The sequence below is a fragment of the Equus quagga genome, chromosome 10, assembly GCF_021613505.1.
Source record: "Equus quagga isolate Etosha38 chromosome 10, UCLA_HA_Equagga_1.0, whole genome shotgun sequence".
NCBI lineage: Eukaryota > Metazoa > Chordata > Mammalia > Perissodactyla > Equidae > Equus > Equus quagga.
This window is the reverse complement of record NC_060276.1, coordinates 121,718,852-121,739,177: the sequence shown is the minus strand read 5'-3', so window position 1 is coordinate 121,739,177 and position 20,326 is coordinate 121,718,852. Positions and strand designations below refer to the sequence as shown.

Sequence of the window (20,326 nt, the reverse complement as noted above, 5' to 3'; positions counted from 1 at the left end):
ATCCATCCATCCATCCATCCATCCATCCATCCATCCATCCATCATCTATCTCTCTGTCTATCTATCACCTACCTATCTACATATATATCCATCCTACTGGATCCGTTTCTCTGGAGAGCCCTAACAAATACAGTGTGCCCAGCGGGAGACTTAATTTTGGTCATAATGGCAGTGGTTAGGAAAGGACCTGCCACATTCTGAAGGCAGATCTGGGAAGAAACGTTTGATAAAAAGGTAATTTTTGTTCTGTTTTTCTATATTAAAATCATGTAAAAATGAAACGACCCAAGTGCCCGTCATTGGATGAAGGGATGAACAAAATGTGGTCCATCCATACAGTGGAATATAATACAGCTGTGAACAGGAGTGAAGCCCTGACACATGCTACAATGTGGACGAACCTTGAACACATGATGCTCAGTGAGAGAACCAGACACAAAAGGACACACAGGGTGTGATCCCATTCATGTGAAATGTCCAGAACAGGCAAATCCATAGACAGAAAGCTGGTTAGTAGATGCCAGGAGCTGGGGAGAGGGAGTAAAGGGAAGTTATTGGTTAACGGGTACAAAGTTTCTGTCTGGGGTGATGAAAAACTCTTGGAACTAGACAGGTGTTGTCCTTGCACAACACTGAGAATATAATTAACACCACCAAATCGTACACTGAAAAATGGTTTAAATGGCAACTTGTGTCTTATACATATTTTATCATAATAAAAAATAACGTATGGTGGGGGGAATCTGTGAAAGCATATTTTTTTTCTACCCCTGTGTGAATGCGTGTTCCTGCTTTTATAACCTATGACACTAAGATTCCTTTGAAAAGGATTGGCTAGTTCTTTGTGGAATTCTGCAGTTCCCTCCACAACTCAACGAGATGCATTTCCTGCCCCAGAACGTAATCCGGCCGCAGGGTGGACAGTCGGCTGCCCGGGGTCATAGGATCCTTGACTTAATTTAACCCTATCTGCAGACTGGGGAGGGAAAAGAGGGGGTTCGGTGGAGGGAGGGAAGAGAGCCGTGAGATGAAGCCAGTGGCCTACCTCCTCCCTTCCGGGAATCCCCCTTCCTCCCTCTGTCCCCGCTGGATGGTCCATGACCTCCAACTGGAGAATCAAACTTTAAAAAAAAAAATTAAATTTGGGTGCATTTATTGGTTCTCCATCATTTCTTCTGTGCTGGTGGCTCAGTAGGCATCAAAAAATACAAGGCTTAATGCAAACCCATTAGGTGCAATCAACAGTGGCTGGAAGCTGGTGGGACGTTGGTGGGTGCAGGCTTGGAGGAGGTCATCGGAGGACAACCTTCTGTGCCCCCCCCCCCCACTTCCTCCCCAAGGAGCCCCACCGGCCTTACAGCTCGTCCCGGGGGTGGGCGCTCTCCTGGCACCCGCAGAACGGAAAGGAGCCACAGCACGGCTGCAGCCAAGGTTTCCACATGTTGCTGGAGCCCGAGAGCTGCCCGGGGACCGGGGTGAGGGTCCTCCGGTGGGCCCGCGTGGCCTCCTGGATGCGGCTGACCACGGCGTGAAACGAGGGTTCCGAGGCGGGCGACAGGGGCGTGGCCTCCGAGGGGTCCCCAGAGAGCTCGAAGAGCAGGGGCGGGTCATGGCGAGCCACCTTCCCGTGGCAAGGGCACAGGCCCCGGGTGTAGCAGCCGACGGCCCCCTCCGGGGAGAAGATGGGCGTCTCGAAGTGCGCCTTCCAGAGCCGGGCACCTGGCAGGGAAGCGGAACAGCCTAGGAGGGGTGGGCACCGGGGCCGTCCCCACCTCCGGCAGAAGGCAGGTCGGCGCGCACCCCGGGGCTGTGCATTCCAAACCTGCTCCCCCCGCCCACCCCCTGGGGCCGCCGATGCTGCTGGTGGGCAAGCCACACTCGGAGGGACAAGAAGTCCGAAGCGACCTGCTGTGATTGCTCCCGAATTGGCGGGGACACGCCCCTCACCCAGCTCCTTTCTGCTCCGCAGCAGCCCCGCCGGGCCCCTGGGAGCACCCGCCCCGATGGAGCCTCTGGCTGCGCGCCCCCGCGCGGCTCATTGCTGGTTTGCGAGGCACCAGCTGCTTTCCAGTTTCTCTTGGAACCAGCTCACTCCCAGAGCTGTCGGTAAGATTCCCAAATTCACGCTCTGTGTTCCAGAAGCCCCTCCCCGGGACCCCGGGTGTCTCTCTGTCCTTGGAGGATCAGCCCCTTGGCCAACTTGGGGCAGGGTCCCCTCCCCTCCGCTGGGGCAGAAGGAGGCCCCTGCCAGGCCCACAGGAGGGCCGCTTTCTCTCCGCTCCAATAGTGCTTTCTGTTCCAGGTGTGCAGCCCCCAGCAGGGCAGGTGCAGAGCTGGGCTCCTGCCTCGTTCACAGTGACGTCTCACTGCCACGTCCACAGTGGGCAGCAGGACAGGTTTGCTGATTGAATTCCGGTTCAGTGTACCGTCCCCGTTGTCCGGAACCCAGCTCCCAGCAACCTCACTGATCCAGTATATTCCAAGACGCAGAAACTAAGGGGAAAAAAAATGGACTGCTCCCGCTAGAGAGAGCATCCATCACGGGTGACACTCCCCATATAATATATACATATATTATAAGCTCTTTAAGAAATCGGATTTCTGCCCATAGCAGATGAAGACCATAAACTGCTGGGCCGTCCCAAGAAATCACTAATGGTGGAGAAAAAGATGGGACGTGGTGTCAAATAGATGCTCACACAGCCTGGGGGTGGGAATGGACGTTCAAAACATAGCTGGTGGCGGCCGGCCGGTGGCACAGCGGTTAAGTGTACACATTCTGCTTCGTTGGCCCAGGGTTTGCCGGTTCGGATCCCCGGTGCGGACATGGCACCGCTCATCAAGCCATAGCTGTGGTAGGCATCCCACATATAAAGTAGAGGAAGATGGGCAAGGATGTTAGCTCAGGGCCAGTCTTCCTCAGCAAAAAGAGGAGGATTGGCGGCAGCTGTTAGCTCAGGGCTAATCTTCCTCAAAAAAAAAAAACAAAAAAAACAAAAAACCATAGTGTGGTGGTTATAGCTAATGATACTGTATCATCTCCTTGAATGCTGCTGGGAAAGTAGATCTTAAATGTTCTCCCCACAAACAAGAAATAGTAACTGTGTGACCTGAGGCTGGTGTGAGCTAACGCTTGCAGTCATTTTGCAACATATAAATGTGTCAAATCAACACACTTTCAACTCACATAGTGTTATATGTCAGTTATAGCTCAAGAAAGCTGGGGAAAAAAAAGTTACAACAAGAAAAATCACTTGCGTTGGTCTCTGGGTGTGTCTTGGCCTCCGCGTCTCACAACAGGTCAGGTCTAGCCCCGCTCTGCACGCACGGATTTCCTGGTGGGTTGAGTTAAATCTGCCAGCCTGTAGTGCTTCTTATCCAAAATAGTTTTTTCTGGAAGGTCACTGCTTAGTTTCCACAAATGTACAAAAATACTTCTCTGGCCACATGCTTTATGGGAAAGGTGGAAACACGTGCCCTTTTAGAGCAGTCTCTCAAGGACTGTTTTTACCCCTGGCTTTCTCGTAACTTCTTGGAATGAATCATTTATTAATTCATCCAAGAACTATGTTGGATCAGTTGCTGTTCAAGGAACCGAGAGCACCTACGTTAAGAGATTTGTGAAAAGATAATGATGCTGAGTTGAGATAAGACGGCCAAAAAACAGGTTAAGCAGGAAAGCTTGCTCTGTTGCATTTTCAAAGCAATCCACCATGATGCATATCCTTATTAGAGGCAGACGCAGACGCAGAGGAGCAGCCCCGTGAGGACGGAGGCAGAGACGGGAGGGACGCGGCCACCAGCCCGGGGACCCTGGAGCCCCGGACGCTGGAAGAGGCAGGAGGGACCCTCCCCTGGAGCCTCCGGAGGGAGCGCGGCCCTGCGACCCTTGACCTCACACTCTGGGCTCCAGGACGGGGGAGGATGAACTCCTGTGGTTTCCACCACCCAGTTTGTGATGGTTTGTTATGGCGGCCCCGGGAAACTCATACGTGCATTCTCTAGGTTTGTCTAGATCTGAGCTTTTCTTCAAGATTCCGTTCACCTCTGACCTCCTCCAAAAACCCTTCATAAAAATTCAAGGACTTCCAAAGTGGGGAGAGACCAGGATAAAAAAAATACCCAATATCGAGGGCCAGATGCATGCCAAGAGGTGGATGTGCCTGGTCATCTAATCTTCCAACACCCTGGATGTGGGCGCCTACTATTCCTTGTGATGATGGCAAGGATTCGACCAAGGGCAGAGGAAATGCTGCGGAGAAAGGAGTGCCTTTGCAACAAATGGTGCTGAGACAACAGGATGTGCATAGGTGAAAAGATAAACTTCGACATAGAAGTCACAGGACGCTTCTGTCAGTCTGCATGTGCTGCCACAAGAAAGGACCCCAGAAGGGGCGGCTCAAACAACAAACATTGATGGTCTCCCCATCCTGGAGGCTGGACGTCTGAGATCCAGGTGTGGGCAGGGCTGGTCCCTCCTGAGGCCTCCCTCCTTGGCGTGTGGACACGTCTTCTCCCCGGGTCCTCACGTGGTCGTCCCTCTGTGCGTGTCTGCGCCCTCATCTCCTCTTCTCATCAGGACCCCAGTCGTACTGCATCAGGACCCGCCCTCATGTCCTCATTTTACCCACATCGCCTCTTTAAAGATCCGTCTCCAAGCACAGCCACATTCTGAGGTCCTGGGCATTAGGGCTTCAATATGTGAATTTGGGGTTGGAATTATGAATTTCCACCCATACAAAATCCCTTATACAAACATGAACTCAAAATAGATCCTAGGCCTAAACGAAAAACCTAAAACTGAACAACACCTGGAAGAAAATCCTTGAGTCAGAAATTCCTTAGATAGGATATGAAAAGACACAACCCTTATAAAAAGGGACAGTTGACAAAGTCAAGTTCATCCAAATGAAAAACCTCTTGCTTTGCAAAAGTTCTGTTAAGAGGATGGAAAGAGAAGGCACAGCCTGGGAGAAAAGATGGGCAAGTTCCATATGGGATTAGGGACAGGTACCCAGGACATGTATAGATATAAAAATTTCTAATTCAATAATAAAAAAGCAATCAACCCAAGGCAGGGAAGGGTGAACCATTCATGCTACTATGGGTGGAGATTGGTGGACCACGGGCTGGCTCCCCCTGGGTCCCCCCTTATATTGTGGCTGGACGAGAAAGGTGGATGGTGGGCATGCACAGACCTCGAACAATGGGTAGGAGAGTGTACACTGTACTTCAGTCTCAGAGGATTAAAATCCATCACATAACTCTGCCCTCCCCAAACGGACTTAGTCTATGTGACAGAAAATTATTTTTTTAAACCCAAAGCTGGTAGGGAGCCATCTGCAAAGTCATCTTCAAGCATTATCTTAGCAAAATGAGTCATCGGCCGTGTTCTTGCTGCTGCCGGTCATCCAGATTCGACTCCTCTCTGCTCCCTCCACCCCCCACGGCTTTTTCAGGCGCACGGATGTTGATTTGTTCCCGAATGCTTGATTTGTGTTACATACAGAGCTGCTAGGAAAACCCCTGAAGACATCCACGTGAAAGGGTTTTCTGTGGGGCTGCCTTTCCGCAGATGAATCACTGAATCCCGTGGGCCTCTTGCCTCTTGGGGACAATGAAGACGGAGACTCATAGGTAATTTATAAGCTGGAGACCGACGATCTTTTAAGGCTGGAGAGCCAAATCCTACAACCAACTGGTGGCCCTTGGAATCCATTGAAACACGTTTATTTCATTTTGGGAACTGGATCCATCACCTGTCTGGTTTGGGGAGTCTCTGATCTGGACGTTAGGAAAAAAACAGGCTGAGCGGGCTTATTAACAACCCCCCCCCCCCCCCCCATATCAAATACCAATTGGGCGTTCTTCTGTAAGATCTTATGAAGCAAAGTGCCTTGGAGCTGAAGAAAACAGCAGCGCTATATCCTGAATTTTCTGGAACATTCCAATGTGAAATAGTCTGCACTGCTGTTTTCCTTAAATTGCCAGAAGTGCCACGGAGAACATTCTGGAATCCAGCAGTGTCTCCTAACCTAACCCCGCAGATGGCACACGCTCCTTTCCTGGTTCAGCCCTCTTGGCTTTGGGTCCAGTAAATGAGGTCCAATTTGGCAGCCGTGACAGTCTTGAGCATCCTTCTGGCCTGGTAATCTGCCACCCCCTGGAAATGCCACCGGATGCACCAGCCCAACCGTCCTCCAGCCCCTGGGAGTTCCCCTGGTCCCAGCTCCCAGCCCCAGAGGGCAACATGGAACCACTCACCTTGGCGCTGGTGCCAGCGGGCCGCGTGCAGCCGGGAGCCGCAGTAGTGAAAGAGGAACTCATGCTCGGAGTGTGGCACCTGGCCGCGCAGGAGGGGCGTCAGGTCCCACCCGTCAATCACCCTGTGTGGGGAGAGCAGAGCGACAGTGGGGTCATGGAGGGGTCATTGAGCCCTGTGCTGGGTGCTGCTCTGCTGCCACCCCCTTGAGGTCCTCCATGACTTCTCCTCTCTAAGGCCACTTCTGTCCCGTTCAGCATCCCGGCTCGTCATGTGCCCACACTTATTTCAACCCATGTATAAAGATACCAATTGACACGTGTCTGCCTGTGCCTGTTTCTGAGCCAACACCACCATGTTCATTAAAGGATGAAGGTTTGTGCAAGTTTTGGGTCTTCACAATTGGTGTGGCTCTTCCCTCCGTCACATGCATTTCAGTATCTGCGTCTCAAAGTCTGTACCCAGCACACAAAAACGTGGTTGGGTTTGGATTAGAATCACACCGAATTTATAGATGAATTTGGGGGAAATGTCAGCATTACAATATTGAGTCTTGCTGTCTGTGAATTTCATAATCTCTCTGTTTATTAAAATACTTAATGTTTTATCAATATTCAATTTATTAATATTATAATTCATTTTTATTACATTATTGCTTAATATTAATTTTATTAATATCTGATATTGAAATATTTCCCCTCAAACATTTCACATAATTTATTAATGTTTTCATATCATTTGTTAACTTTATTCCTGGAAGCTTACACTTTGTGTGGCTATTGAAAAATGATATTTTTCGAATTCCATGTTGGCCATTTGCTCTTGTGTACAAATTGGCAATCATCCTTCTGTACTAATGCTGCTTTCCATAACCTTGTGACATTTCTTAATACTTTCACGATATTCTCTGTACCTTCTTTTAGATTTTTATCTAGCGATAAAATGATAATCGTATCATTTGTGGACGATATTCGGATTTTTCTAATTCCTTTCGAATCCTTGTAATTTTTATTCTTGCTCTCGTCGTGTGGTTCCAGCTAGAACCTCCAGTACAAGGTCGTGTGTACAGCTAGCAAGAGTGGATATCGTTTCCTGTGCTTAACTTTAATGTGAGTTCTCTTGACCGTCCACCAGTAATTTTTAAATCATGCCGTTCCGCTACAGCAGAGGGGGAAGAGTTTTTTAAATTTCCTAATGTTGCGTGTTCCCCCTAAATGTGGCAGAGTGAAGGGTGAGCTCTCAGGAAATAGAGAGTGGGTGGTTTCAAGGCACGTGTACCTGTCCTGGGGCACCTGGCCGCCCCCCAGCTGGACCACGGTGGGGAAAACATCCATTAGGCTGGTGGGCTCGTGGATCACCCGGCCCGCCGGCAGCACCCCAGGCCACCGGAATATCCCGGGGACGCGGATCCCGCCTTCCCAGCCTCCCATGCCTTAGCCACCTGAACAAAAAAAAAAAAAAAAAAAAAAGAAAAGAAAAAAACAATGTGTTACATCATGCTATGGACATATCGGCACATAAGATTCAAGATGGAAGAAGTATTAATGGTTAGCTAACACATCACTTTCATTTGGTGCCTACAAAAATCATCATCGTCATCATCATCGAATTTCAAAGGCGTAATAGTGTGGATTGTAACTTTGGTCTTAGAGGATTCAACTCTCTGCAATTTTAAGGTATCCCTGTTTGGCAGAAAACAAAACAGGAAATGATAATTTCTACATTAATCTGCTAGGGTTTCCATAACAAAGGACCACAGATACGCACCCGAGACAACAGACATTTATTTCCCCCAGTTCTGGAGCTGGAAGCCCCAGATTCAGGTGTGGGCAGGGCTGGTCCCTCCCGAGTCCTCTCTCTTTGGCGTGTGTGTAAACGCCATCTTCTCCCCATGTCCTCATGTGGTCGTCCTTTTGTGTGTGTCTGTGTCCTCGTCTTCTCTTATTATAAAGACCCCAGTCCTACTGGATCAGGGCCCACCCTAGTGGCCTCATTTCACCTTCATCACCTCTTTTAAAGACCCATCTCCAAACACAGCCACATTTGAAGTCCTGGGTTTCAACGTACGATTTTGGAGGGACACCATTCAGCCCATAACAGAAGCCGACTGAGCAATCCTGCACCTCTCCTAATGAGGTCTCCATGCTAGGACCCTTTATATGCAGATTTCTCATTTGGGACCTGATGACTCTCTGATGGGTTGTCCGATGCACTGTAGCATGTTGAGCAGCATCCTTGATGTCCGCCCACCAGATGCCAGCAACAGCACCCCTGAATTGTGACAACTAAAAATGCCCCCAGACATTGCCACGTGTCCCGTGGGGGACAGACTTGCTCCCAGGTGAGAACGACGGCTTTATGTTATTCTCTCATACACAAGTGCCAGCAACCCCCATGCCCCAGGCTGGTTTGGTGGTGGAAGGGTTTCCACGGCACGCCCTGGCTGCCCAGAGGGTTTGATTTCTTTGACTTACAGCATGTCACTGTTTGCCCCACCAGCCCACGTCTTCCTTCTTCCCGCAGCAGTCCAGTGTTAAGCACAGGGGTCTATGCTCTCGCCTCTCAGGTGGGAAGGGTGTTAACATGAGGCGAGATGCCCAGGCCTGACTTCCTCCTTCTGAGGCAGCTGCTCAGGAGCTGGCAGAACTCAAGAAGGCATCTCCCCCAAGGAGAACGTTATGGGTAGAATTGTGTCCCCCAGAAGATGTTGAAGTTCTAACCCCCCCCTGCATTTGTGAACGTGACCTTATTTGGAAATAGGGTCTTTGCAGAGGTAATCAAGTCATTAGGGTGGGGCCCGATCCAAGAGGACTGGTGTCCTTAGAAGAAGAGATGAGCTAAGACACGGAAGCAACCCAAGTGCCCATCAACGGATGAATGGATAAAGAAGATGTGGTATATATCCACAATGGAATACTACTGTGCCATAAAAAAAAGACAAAATGGTGCCATTTGCAACAACATGGATGGACCTTGAGGGTATGAGGTTAAGCAAAATAAGTCAGACAGAGAAAGACCAATACCACATGATCTCACTCATCTGTGGAAGATAAATCAACACAAGGATAAAGAGAACACATTGGTGGTTACCAGAGGAGAAAGGGGTGGGAGGAGGGTGGGGGATGGATAAACGGGCACATGTGTATGGTGATGGGTAAAATCTAGACTATTGGTGGTGAAAACCATGCAGTCTATACAGAAACTGGAATACAATAATGGACACCTGAAATTTACACAATGTTATAATGTAATAGGACCTCAATAAAATATTTGTTTTTTTAAAAAAAAAAAGAGGAGATGAGGACACAGACATGCACAGAGGGGCAACCGTGTGAGGACACAGGGAGAAGATGTGTCTGCACGCCAAGGAATGCCTGAGGCTACCAGGAGCTAGAAGGGAGGTCTGGAACAGATCCTTCTCTGGAGCCCTCACCAGGAGTCAACGCTGCTGACATCTTGATTTTGGACTTCCAGCCTCCAACACCGTGAGACAATAAAATTCCTGTTGTTTAAGGCACCCAGCGTGTGGTACTTTGTTGGGTCATGTCTAATAGAATAATACAGACAATTGAGTACGGAGTTGGCGATGGGCGCAAACCCAAGGGGTGCCTTCATCGGCCCCATCATTGTTGATTTGGGCTCTCTCTGAACATCCCCTGGCTTGGGACACTCCTCAGAGCTTGGAAAAATGACAGTCAAGGAAACATTTGTGAACTAGAAAGAAAAATACTCTAAATATCTAAAACGGAAAGGATCACGGAGCATGCAACCATCCTGTCTGAGGATATCCCTTTGAATCTGTGAGCCCTCCAGCTAAATTCTGCAAGTACCCTCATCACACCACATCAGCAAAATGCTGGAGGTCTCACGTCCCTGTGGGCACTCAGGTATCCAACGACCATGGTGCATAGAAGACGTCCTTCCGATTTTCTGAAAATCAGATCATTTGCTCCTATGTAGGCATCGACCAATTCTCTTGGGTTATATGGCATTTTTAAGCTAGAAGGACTGCCTGCAGCGGAGATGTCCACACGATTTCATACTGAAACACTGGACGTTTCCCACCTTTGTAGATTCCATTCGAGCCTCCGAGGGGAGTGTCTCCTATTCGGCCCTCTATGAAGGCGCCATGGTCCGAGGTGAAATACACGAGGGTGTGGTTGGTCAAGCCTTCGTTGTCCAAGGTCTCGAGAACTTGGCCTACATCAAAAAGCCAAAGGCAAGAGTGAACAGAAGGGGCAGGACTTTCAACTGTTGAATGCATCATGCAGTGGCATCCTTCACGTCTTGGTCTATCTGCCCCTTGGTTGTTCAGTGTTGCATCCAACCAACCGGACGGGACGTGATGTGTGGGCCCTCGTTGTCTACCTGGGTGGTCCCCTGAAGAAGCTGCTCGGTGTTAATGCAGCAACTGACCCTAAGAGGTAGTGACTCATTGCACTCTGGGACTTGGCAGAAAGGCTCATGGAGCGGGAAGAGGGTCCCCAGAAACGGGGATGAGATGACAGCAGTCTGGGCAAAAGAAACCTGGGATATTTAATTGCCCAGAGGCAAGAGGCTGAGATGCAGGCAGAAATGAAGCTGCTCTCTGCCTCGCTTAGAGATGGTGCAGAAAGAAGGTCCAGGGTGGCCAGCAGATTGTTCTCACTTTACCATCGACGCAGGTCCCCCTGAGAGCATCCTCCATATCTTAGTCCGCTTTGTCTGCAGCCGATCACCTTTGACATCACATCTGTGGACATCCTCCCCAAACTCTCTCCTCTCCACTCGGCCACCCTGTCAACTGCCTTGTTAACACTGCTATTTTTGGCTCCCCTGAGCCACGGGCTCTCCCAGTGTGCTCTTTGGGGTAAAAGCACTATATGTAATATAATGTAATAAATATAATCTAATACAATCCGGTCATGCCTCACTTAATGACGGGGACATGTTCTCAGAAATGTGTCATTAGGCAATTTCGTTATTGTGCGAACATCACAGACTTACACAAACCTAGATGGCATAGCCTACTACACAGCTAGGCTCTGTGGTACTAATCTTGTGGGACCACCATCATAGCTGGGGTCCATTGTCGACCAAAACATCGTTCTGTGGTGCAGGACTGTAAGCATATTATATTATATAATTATACATTATATATTTGTATGTATATATAATTATATAATTAATGTATAACATAAAATAATATTAAATGTTTACATTATACTATATATTAATATACCATTTAATTATATATTAAAATATAAACTATATAATTAAAATTTTAATTATTTTATATGTAACTTATTTATATATAAAAATATATAAATATATAAATTTAGTTATAATATATTATAAATATATAATGTATAAACATATAATATATAAATATTATATATAAATATAAATAAATTATATATAAAATATCTATTAATAAAAAATATATTATATTATATATAATTTTATGTATAATTTAAAAATTTTAATTATGTAGTTTATATTATAATATATGTTAATCATTAACATGTAATATTGATTATCAAACACATATATATATATATATTTGGGATCCATAGACCATTATATATATTATATATTATGTCAACATAGAGAATATATATTTCTTTTTTTTGCTGAGGAAGATTTGCCCTGAGCTAACATCCACTGCCAGTCTTCCTTTTTTTTGCCTGTGAGCTGCCACCACAGCATGGCCACTGACAGACGAGTGGCGTAGGTCCGAGCCCGGGAACTGAACCCAGGCTGCCAAAGCAGAGTGCACTGAACTTAACCACTAGGCTACTGGGGCTGGCCCAGAATATATATTTCTTAACAGGTCATTTGTTTTTTTTTGGAAAACATTAGGATCCCATGATAGTGATTTAAGCCTAACTGCAGAACCATCTTTCTTTTGTGTCTGTATGCACAGACACCTGTAGTTGAGTGACTTATTAACACAAGGAGATATATACATGTATATATGAAATGGCTTATGGATCCTAAATATATGTGTACATGGACATATTATATGTAATGTGTATGTTGTATCCTAAATATATACATATAATACATTGGATAATATTATACAATAATATATATTATATATAATACATTCAATAATATATATTAGGTAATTAATATTATAGAATAATATAAAACATATAAATATAATATTCTAGGGATTCTAAAATCTAGATACTGATGCATTTTTCCTTCTTTGTCTCTAGGTAATCTATAGTTTCCAAATATTTTCCAATAAATAGTATTTATTCTACAATAAGAAAAGCACCCCTCTTTTAAAAGGTACTTAGAAAGTTTAAGTTCTATTATTTCAGCAGGCTCACAACTTGGGCTGTTGTTAGAATCACCCCAGCTGCTCTTAAACACCTAACGCCCAGGTGGCATTTCTGCCGTGGGTCCTGGGAGTCAGCGGATTTCAAAGGTCCCAGTGACCCAGCATGTGGCCTTGTTGGGCAGCGCTGCTGTGGGACCAGCAAGAGCAGGTCTGTGCTGCCAGTGGCCGGGCGGCCTTGCAGCCATGGGTCTGACTTCTCCTGGAGCCACGTGTCATGACAGCTCAAGCGAGCACCGCTGGCTCTCTGTTGAGCTGGGTGCTGTCGGAGAACTCACCCACTATCCAATCCATCTCCTCCACGTTGTCTCCGTATAAGCCATGCTGGCTTCTCCCAAGGAAGTTTCTGGTTGTTGTAAGAGGTACGTGCACTTGCAAAAGGGACAGGAAGAACAGGAAGGGGCCCTGCTTATTTCTGGGGGGAAAAAAATCCAGATATAAGACTATGAAGCATTCTAGAAGAAAAGAGAGCACAACGGTTTCAGAAATTGTAAACAGTTTCTCTAAAAGAACCTGAGTTGGAAGGTGATAGAAAGATAGCTAGATAATAGATGATAGATGGACAGAAGATAGATAGATAGATGATAGATAATAGATAATAGATAAATGATGGATGGATAGATAGGTAAATAAAGACAATAGAGAGATATATGATAGATAGATGATAGACGGATAATAGATAGATGATAGATAGGTAGGTAGGTAGATAGATGACAGATATAGATAGATGACAGATAAAAAGATTATCTTCTATTTGAAGATACACAGATATTTTATAGATGTATCATATGACATGATCTATTTAAAAATGTGACCTATTAAAAATACAGATTGACATTTAGATAGATATTTTATAGATTTATCATACGACATGATCTATTTAAAAATGTGACCTGTTAAAAATATAGATAGATCGATGGATAGATAGATAGATAGATGGATAGATCAATGGACAGATCGATAGATAGATCGATAGATGGATAGATTGATGGATAGATCGATCGATAGATAGACAGATATTTTATATATCCATCTAGCTTTTTCTAATAGGTCACTGATATTTTGGAAGATTCATAGGATCCCACAGTAGCAAGTCAACTGTAATTATGGACCTATCATTGGGTTACTTGTGCCCACAAGGACAGAGCCTTTGGAAGGCAAGTGACCAAGTTTAACACAGGGAAGGAAGAGTTTTAAAGGAAGACGTAAAGCCATATGGTCTCTAAGAAGTTACTCAAATAGTTCAGCACTCTAGCAATCCATTTCTCGAGCTCTCTCCTCATCCTTCCCGATAGCGTCTCGGCTGAAGTTATAAGCATCTTCTGGGATCTGACATGCATAGAGCCAGCAGCACTCAACGGAAATAGTGAGAATGGAGAATTCCTTTCCATTCCCACACGGAGGACAACAGGGGGGATGAAATCGTGGAAGCCCAGCAGTATGGGCAAAATGGCACCGTGTGAAAGGAAATGCCCCGTACTGAATTCCACGCTAGCATTTTCTCACGTTATCTAAGTGCAATGTGAGCGATCATTAAAAAAAGCAAAACAAAACAAGTGAGTGTACGTAGGTTACTTCTACAATGGAAGTTGCAACATCTTAAATGTGTTTTCTTGAACTTCAAATTCAAGATAGACGTCAACTCAATTCAGCGGGAACCTCTCGAGGCAAATTCTGTGAGCAGAAACAATACAGATTTTAGCCAGCAAAGCCAAGGAGCCAACAAAGACGTCAACACTTTGAAAAGAATGATGGAGGTGAGAGAGAATGGTTACGCACACTTGGGTGAGAATGCATAAAATATGCCTTGAGGTATTTACATAAAGGTCCTCAATGTGTCACCGTGGAGGGAGGGGAAGGTGTGGCTAGTGGCTGGGTGAGGAGAGAGCTATTGCACTGGAGTTCTTCTGATTAAGAATCACAGAAGTATATGACTTGGTCAAGAAATACTTTTCCAAGAGAAAAAATCGTTTAGAAAAGATACAGGCAGCATCTTTTTGGCGGACTCATCACGTGCCATTTTAAATGAAATTATCTACCTACACCACTCCTGGCGGTATACGCACTTGAATAGAACGCTCATTTTTAACTATAACATCTTACAATTTAGGAAAAAAATTATTGGGAGGTCTTCTCCCCATCTGCACTGCATAGATGAGAGAGGTGATTTACCTTTCGATAAAGGAAGTCGCCTCCCTCAGTAGGAGAGAAGGTGTCCTCTTCAGCACCATCGACTGCTCACGCACTTTGTGGTTCCTCATGAGGATGCAGTCCCAGTGCCTGGTGAAGCCGTGGCTGGAGTACCAGGAGACAAAGAAGACGAGCACACAGACGCCGAAGCAGCCCACCGTCTTCCAGGAGATGGGGAGGGAGCCCGTGAGCCTGCCCAGGGCCAGGAGGAGCATCGCACAGGCTAGTGTCCTGGTGCAGAACCAGTAGGTGGCCCTCAGGGCTTGGGCCTTCTGGTTGTGCTTATTTCCGCAGTCCAGCATCAGCGTCAAAGGGGTGCCGTAAAAATAGTGGAACCCGTGGTTGAGGGGGTGATGGCAGTGGTCATTGCGGGTTTCACAGCTCACGCCCACGTGCCACTTCCCTGGTTCGGGAAGGAACCGTTTCAGGAGACAGAACACAGAAGTGAGTGGCATTGCTCAAAAGGGCGAATCGGGCAGAGGCTTTGCTCCATCAGAAACCACCATACGTCCTTGCAGAAGGCACTTTCCCCACGTGGTTCTCTGGTTCTGCTAAGTGGCTTGTGTGGTGGTCCAAGGGTGGTTATCTGCTACCTGAGCAGGAAGATGTGCACGCTAGGTTGTTGTGGGGAAAAGCTTTTCTGTAGGGTTCTTTTAAAGAATGCCAAGCAAGAATGGTGGGTGCCAGGGGCCGGGGGAGGGGGCATGGGGAGTCAGTGTCTAATGGGGACAGTTTGTTTTGCAAGATGGGAACAGCTCTAGAGATGGATGGTGGGGAAGATTGCACAACAATGTGAATGTACGTACTGTCGCTGAACTGTGCACTTAAAAATGGTCAAGATGGTAAATTTTGTTATGTGCATTTTACCTCAATAAAAAGTTTACCCTCCCCCCTGCCAAAAATATCAGTTTAACACTAGGGTGGATTTCTGAAGAGCAAAGCTTGTTTTTCTTTTAAACAGACATCAAACCAAATATCATTTAGCTAAATGCTTTTGTAGTCCAGTCAGGAGCCATACTTTTAAAAAAGAAAACGCAAAGTAATTGTTATAAAAGTAAAATATCATACAAATCTATCCTTGATCTACATATTGACCCAAATGTTTTCAATTTATGAAATTCTCAATTGCAGTGCAGAGATCACATGGAATCATTTCCCCATTTGTTTCCTCAGTTTCTATTTTTGCAGTATTCTCTTCTTCCACGTAAAAGGATACGTTTGATAGTAAAATGTGGAATGAAGTTGTGCTATTAAATATTATACAGCTACCAAAAATACACAAAGGAAAAACCAAAAACCAATAAGCATCTCATTTTACTCATTTGACTCTCTGTGAAATACATTCATTTTGGCCGATGACGTTAATGTTGATGCTCAAAGTTCCTGAAAGTGCAACCCATTCGGTGTCTGATTTACATTATAAGGATGTTGTGGACCCACTCAGAGTACTGGTCACCTTGCCACAGGTGGAAAATGATAGCTTTCTATCATTTTTTTTTTTTGCCAGTGGTTTCACATGCATTTTCCGCACTCTCTCTAAACACCTCTCTGAGACGGACAATGACTGTCGCCTGTCTTTTTGGAGGAGGTCCCTGAGAATCTCAAGACCACCAGCTCAGAATTGGAAGATCTATTCTCTGGCTTTAGGATGTCACATCGGGCTTTGCACAGGATGAAAATCCTGGCGTTTTCTTCTTCCTGAAGGCTCTAACCGATTTGCTAGCTCCAGCAGAATCCATTCAAAACAGTACGCTGTTCACACTGCTGGAGTCCTCCTGACATCGGAATTCTTCCACTTCCTCCCTCTTACATGAGCATACGTGAAACCCTTTGGTCTCCTCACAGGCTCTGTTAGATTTTAACTTTGTTTAAAAAAATTATGCCACACTCAGGAAAAAGGTGAAAGAATGACTGTGCATTCTGAGTGTCGACGGGATCATCGGGTAACAGGTCCTTCCAGGGATCAATGATTCTTTAGGGCAATGGTCCTCCAACTCAGAATCCCCTTGGCAGAAACAGATTCCAGGATTCGCCTCAGAGTCTCAGACTCAGCAGGGACGAGATAGTCCTGAGCATGTGCCTTCCTAACCAGCTCCCGGGTGGTGTCACCACTGCTGGTCCCTGGACCACACTTTGAGAACCAGTGTCCTCAGGAGATGCATTCATGTGACTTCATATCTCCTATTAATATACATCCAGGAGTTAGATGTGAGCTTGTAAAAGAAAGAAACTACAGAACAACTTATGTCTGGTAGCAAAGATAATCACAGGACTGCAGTCGATGACCTGGAAGACATTAACGAGCGTTGTAGAAGGCTTGCCCCTCTCATTTGAACATTTTTTCCTTTCATTGATCATATGTAGTTGAATTGATACCAAATAGCTTTTCTATATTATGCGATTCTATCCTCTTCGACCCTCCTTTTTGACAGCTTTTCCATCCCGCTGGTTCCCTCCATGATAAGGAAGAAGGGACTCATTTATATGTTCATCAGAGACATGTTTACGACTTTGAAGTTCTTGCGCTGATGGCTTTCTATTCCCAAAGCTGCTGCCTCAGACAGCTCATCCCCTCAAATGAGTATCACATGGACAACCCCTCCGCTCTCACAGAGCATCTCAAAGGAGCTCGGAGCCACGGGTTGCCTTGGAAGCTTCATGCCAATCGTCCTTTCTTTGTCCTCTTCTACCACTGGGCTGTTCAGAAGGATGCAGTGGCTTCCCAGTTTAAACCAGAACTCCAGATCTTAGAAGCCAAAGTCCTCCTTAACTCCCACCCTCTCTCCTTCCAACCTCACATCTACTTTTCCCAGAAAAATCCACTTTGCCCAAACCGTGGTGGATCTTGCCAGTTGCTCGTCTGCTCATGCCGTTCCTCCACCAGTGAGAGCTGTCGCACTTCATTGCAATCCCTTGTCCACTAATCCTTTATGACCTTAGACACAACCTCCCCCCACCGAGAAAACTTCCTTGCCTCCCTCAAGTTCTGCAGCCTTTTAAGGTGCAATATTGCAACTCCAGGAATTTCGCACACCTGAGTCATTTCCTTGGACCCTGGAACTTCTTAAAGTCAGGGTCTATGTCTTCTTTTTTTTTTTCGTTATTGGTTATAGTTCCAATGTAGTCCAGGAAACCCACTGGGTGACCTGCTGATGCTAAATGAATAGTCAGAAGTTCTAACTCCAAAGTTAGATCAGCATATTTTCATTGGAGTTATAAATATCATCTTAACATATTTTCTTGGTCACACATTAATCTTTTTAGATGTTGATATTCAAGTTCTGTTTTTCACTGAGTTTCATATTATTTATAGTTGGCCAATCTCATTCCAAGTGCCTAAGACTTCAGATCCATCAGCGATTTGATGAAATGTTAATATAGATCTAAAAGTGTTTTGCCCGTGGATTTATAGTCAAGGTTTAATGATGCTGTCTCAACGGTGGGTGTCAATATGTAAATATACAACGTGGTGATTCAGGGGGAATCACAGACTGGACAGATCCATGGGGATTCATTTCTCTTTGTTAAGAATGCACGTGCTAGCTCTTCTCATGACTTCCAGAAGTTTCTAAATGGTTTCTCCTCCATGACATCATTTGTCCTCACCATATGCAATTTGACAGTAGCTCCTTTTCCTAGTACATACCTAGAATGCAATGGAAAGCAACAACACACCCCTGGGTGGAGTACTTACCCACCAGCCCCGTGGTATAGCCTTGCTGTTGCAGGATCTTGGCAAAGGTGGTTTCATTTGGAGGGAGGCCCCCAGATGCAGCCGTCCAGCGTAAAACTCGAACCTCAGTCTCGGAAGCCATCCCTGGATTTGGGGACCAAGAGAAACAACCGTGAAGAAGGGAGCTAAGCTGTGGTTCATCGCCTTATAAATCTGCATCCTCTGGCACAAAGGTAGATGACTCTACATCCTACGCCTCATGACTGGAGGACCTTGCTCAACTCTCAACAAGAGGCTGCATTTTTGTTCTCGTCAATAGGCTTCATGGACGAAGACCCCCGTGGAAAACTGAGGGGTGTCCCTCGTCTCTGCCTGCACAATGGGGGCTTTCTCTCTTCCTTTGTCAACAGCACCTGGGGTCTTTAGAAGTCCATGGCTCCCATGTAGTTTGGGTGGAACTGACGGGAGGCCACTGAGCCTGGCTCAGGGAGGGACATGCAATCCAGGTTTATCTGAAAAGACTCAGTGCTGGGACTTTGAGGGAAAACATCTGAGTGAGTATGTTTCTCTTTTTCCAATGGCCTGGAAGCAGGCAAATGAGTAATTCTTTATTGTCTGGGGGTCATTTGGTCACCATGTGGAAGGGCGTGCCCTAGGAAGGAAGCCAACTCAGAGATGGAGAAAGACACGTTGTAGGGACACCCTTGAATCCAGAATAGCCAGCCATGCCTGACACTAGGTCAGCTCTCAACTTTCATAGTTACAGAAATTAATGAGTACCTTCCTTGACCTATTTTCATTTGTTTTGCTTAAAACACTGTGGAAGACACAGAATAATGGACTACAAAGATGTCCACAACCTAACCCTTGTGTGGTGGACAGAATAACGTCCCCCAGAGATGTCCACATCCTAATCTTCAAGGGGTAGACAGAATAATGTTCCCAAAGATGTCCACGTCCTACTGCCCCTGTGGTAGACAGAATAATGACCCCCAAAATGTTCACACCCTAAATCCTGGAACCTGTGAATGTTACTTTCTATGGCAGGGGGATCTTGCAGATGTGATGAATGATCTTGAGACGAGAGGATGATCCTGGACTACATAGGTGGGTTCAATGTCATCACAAGGGTCTTCATAAGAGGGAGGCAGAGGGAGATTTGAAGATAGAATAAGAGTGTTAGAGTGATGCAACATAAGAAAGACTCAACCAGCAACTGCTGGCTCAAAGATGGAAGAAGGGGCCATGAGCCAAGGAAAGTGGGCAGCCTCTAGAACCTGGAAGAGGCAAGGAAATGGATTCTTCCCTAGAGTGTCCAGAGGGAACCAGCCCTGCTGACCCCTTGATTTTAGCCCAGTGGGCCCCCAGGGTGGGCTTCGGACCTCCAGAACTGGAAGATGATATATTTGCGTTGCTAAGAGCCACCAAGCCTGAGGGCATTTCTAGGGCAGCCATAGGATGTTGATACAGACACTTTGCTGTGAGTGTCCAGTTGCTTACAACTGGGAGAATCCTAATATAGGAGCAAGTGGGAGGTGAGGGGCAGGACAATCTTCACCCCATATTGAGCTGTGGTCATGGGGTGAAGAAGCATGTTCACACGTGGTCAGCAGGTAGCCCTCCTATTGACAGGTGGCAGAACATTCTAGAAGCAGAGTTACAACTCCAACTCTGCTAGGAGCTGTGTAGCCTTGAGCAAGCCAGAGGATCTGCCCAGCCCTCCATGGTAAACTGGAAGAAGTGATACTTGCTTGAAAACAGTTTGTGTCTAACTCTACCGGGGGACTGTTCAAGCTCTGAATCCTCTTGCCCTCTGTGTCTTGTGTATGAGTCTCCTGTGGCTGTAATAATACGTGACCACACACTGGAGGGC

General features: G+C 46.2%; 1 protein-coding gene across 1 annotated transcript in view; it reads right to left on the bottom strand.

The window, feature by feature from the left end:
* Positions 1–1,136: 1,136 nt before the first annotated feature.
* The window catches only part of LOC124246161 (arylsulfatase D-like), a 46,223-nt gene continuing 27,033 nt past the window's right edge, over positions 1,137–20,326 (bottom strand). The window contains 7 exon segments of the mRNA XM_046674124.1: positions 1,137–1,719; positions 6,265–6,386; positions 7,541–7,703; positions 10,328–10,462; positions 12,869–13,005; positions 14,763–15,183; positions 18,475–18,597. Of these exon segments, the coding sequence (XP_046530080.1) occupies positions 1,355–1,719; positions 6,265–6,386; positions 7,541–7,703; positions 10,328–10,462; positions 12,869–13,005; positions 14,763–15,183; positions 18,475–18,597 (1,466 nt within the window). The 3' untranslated portion in view covers positions 1,137–1,354.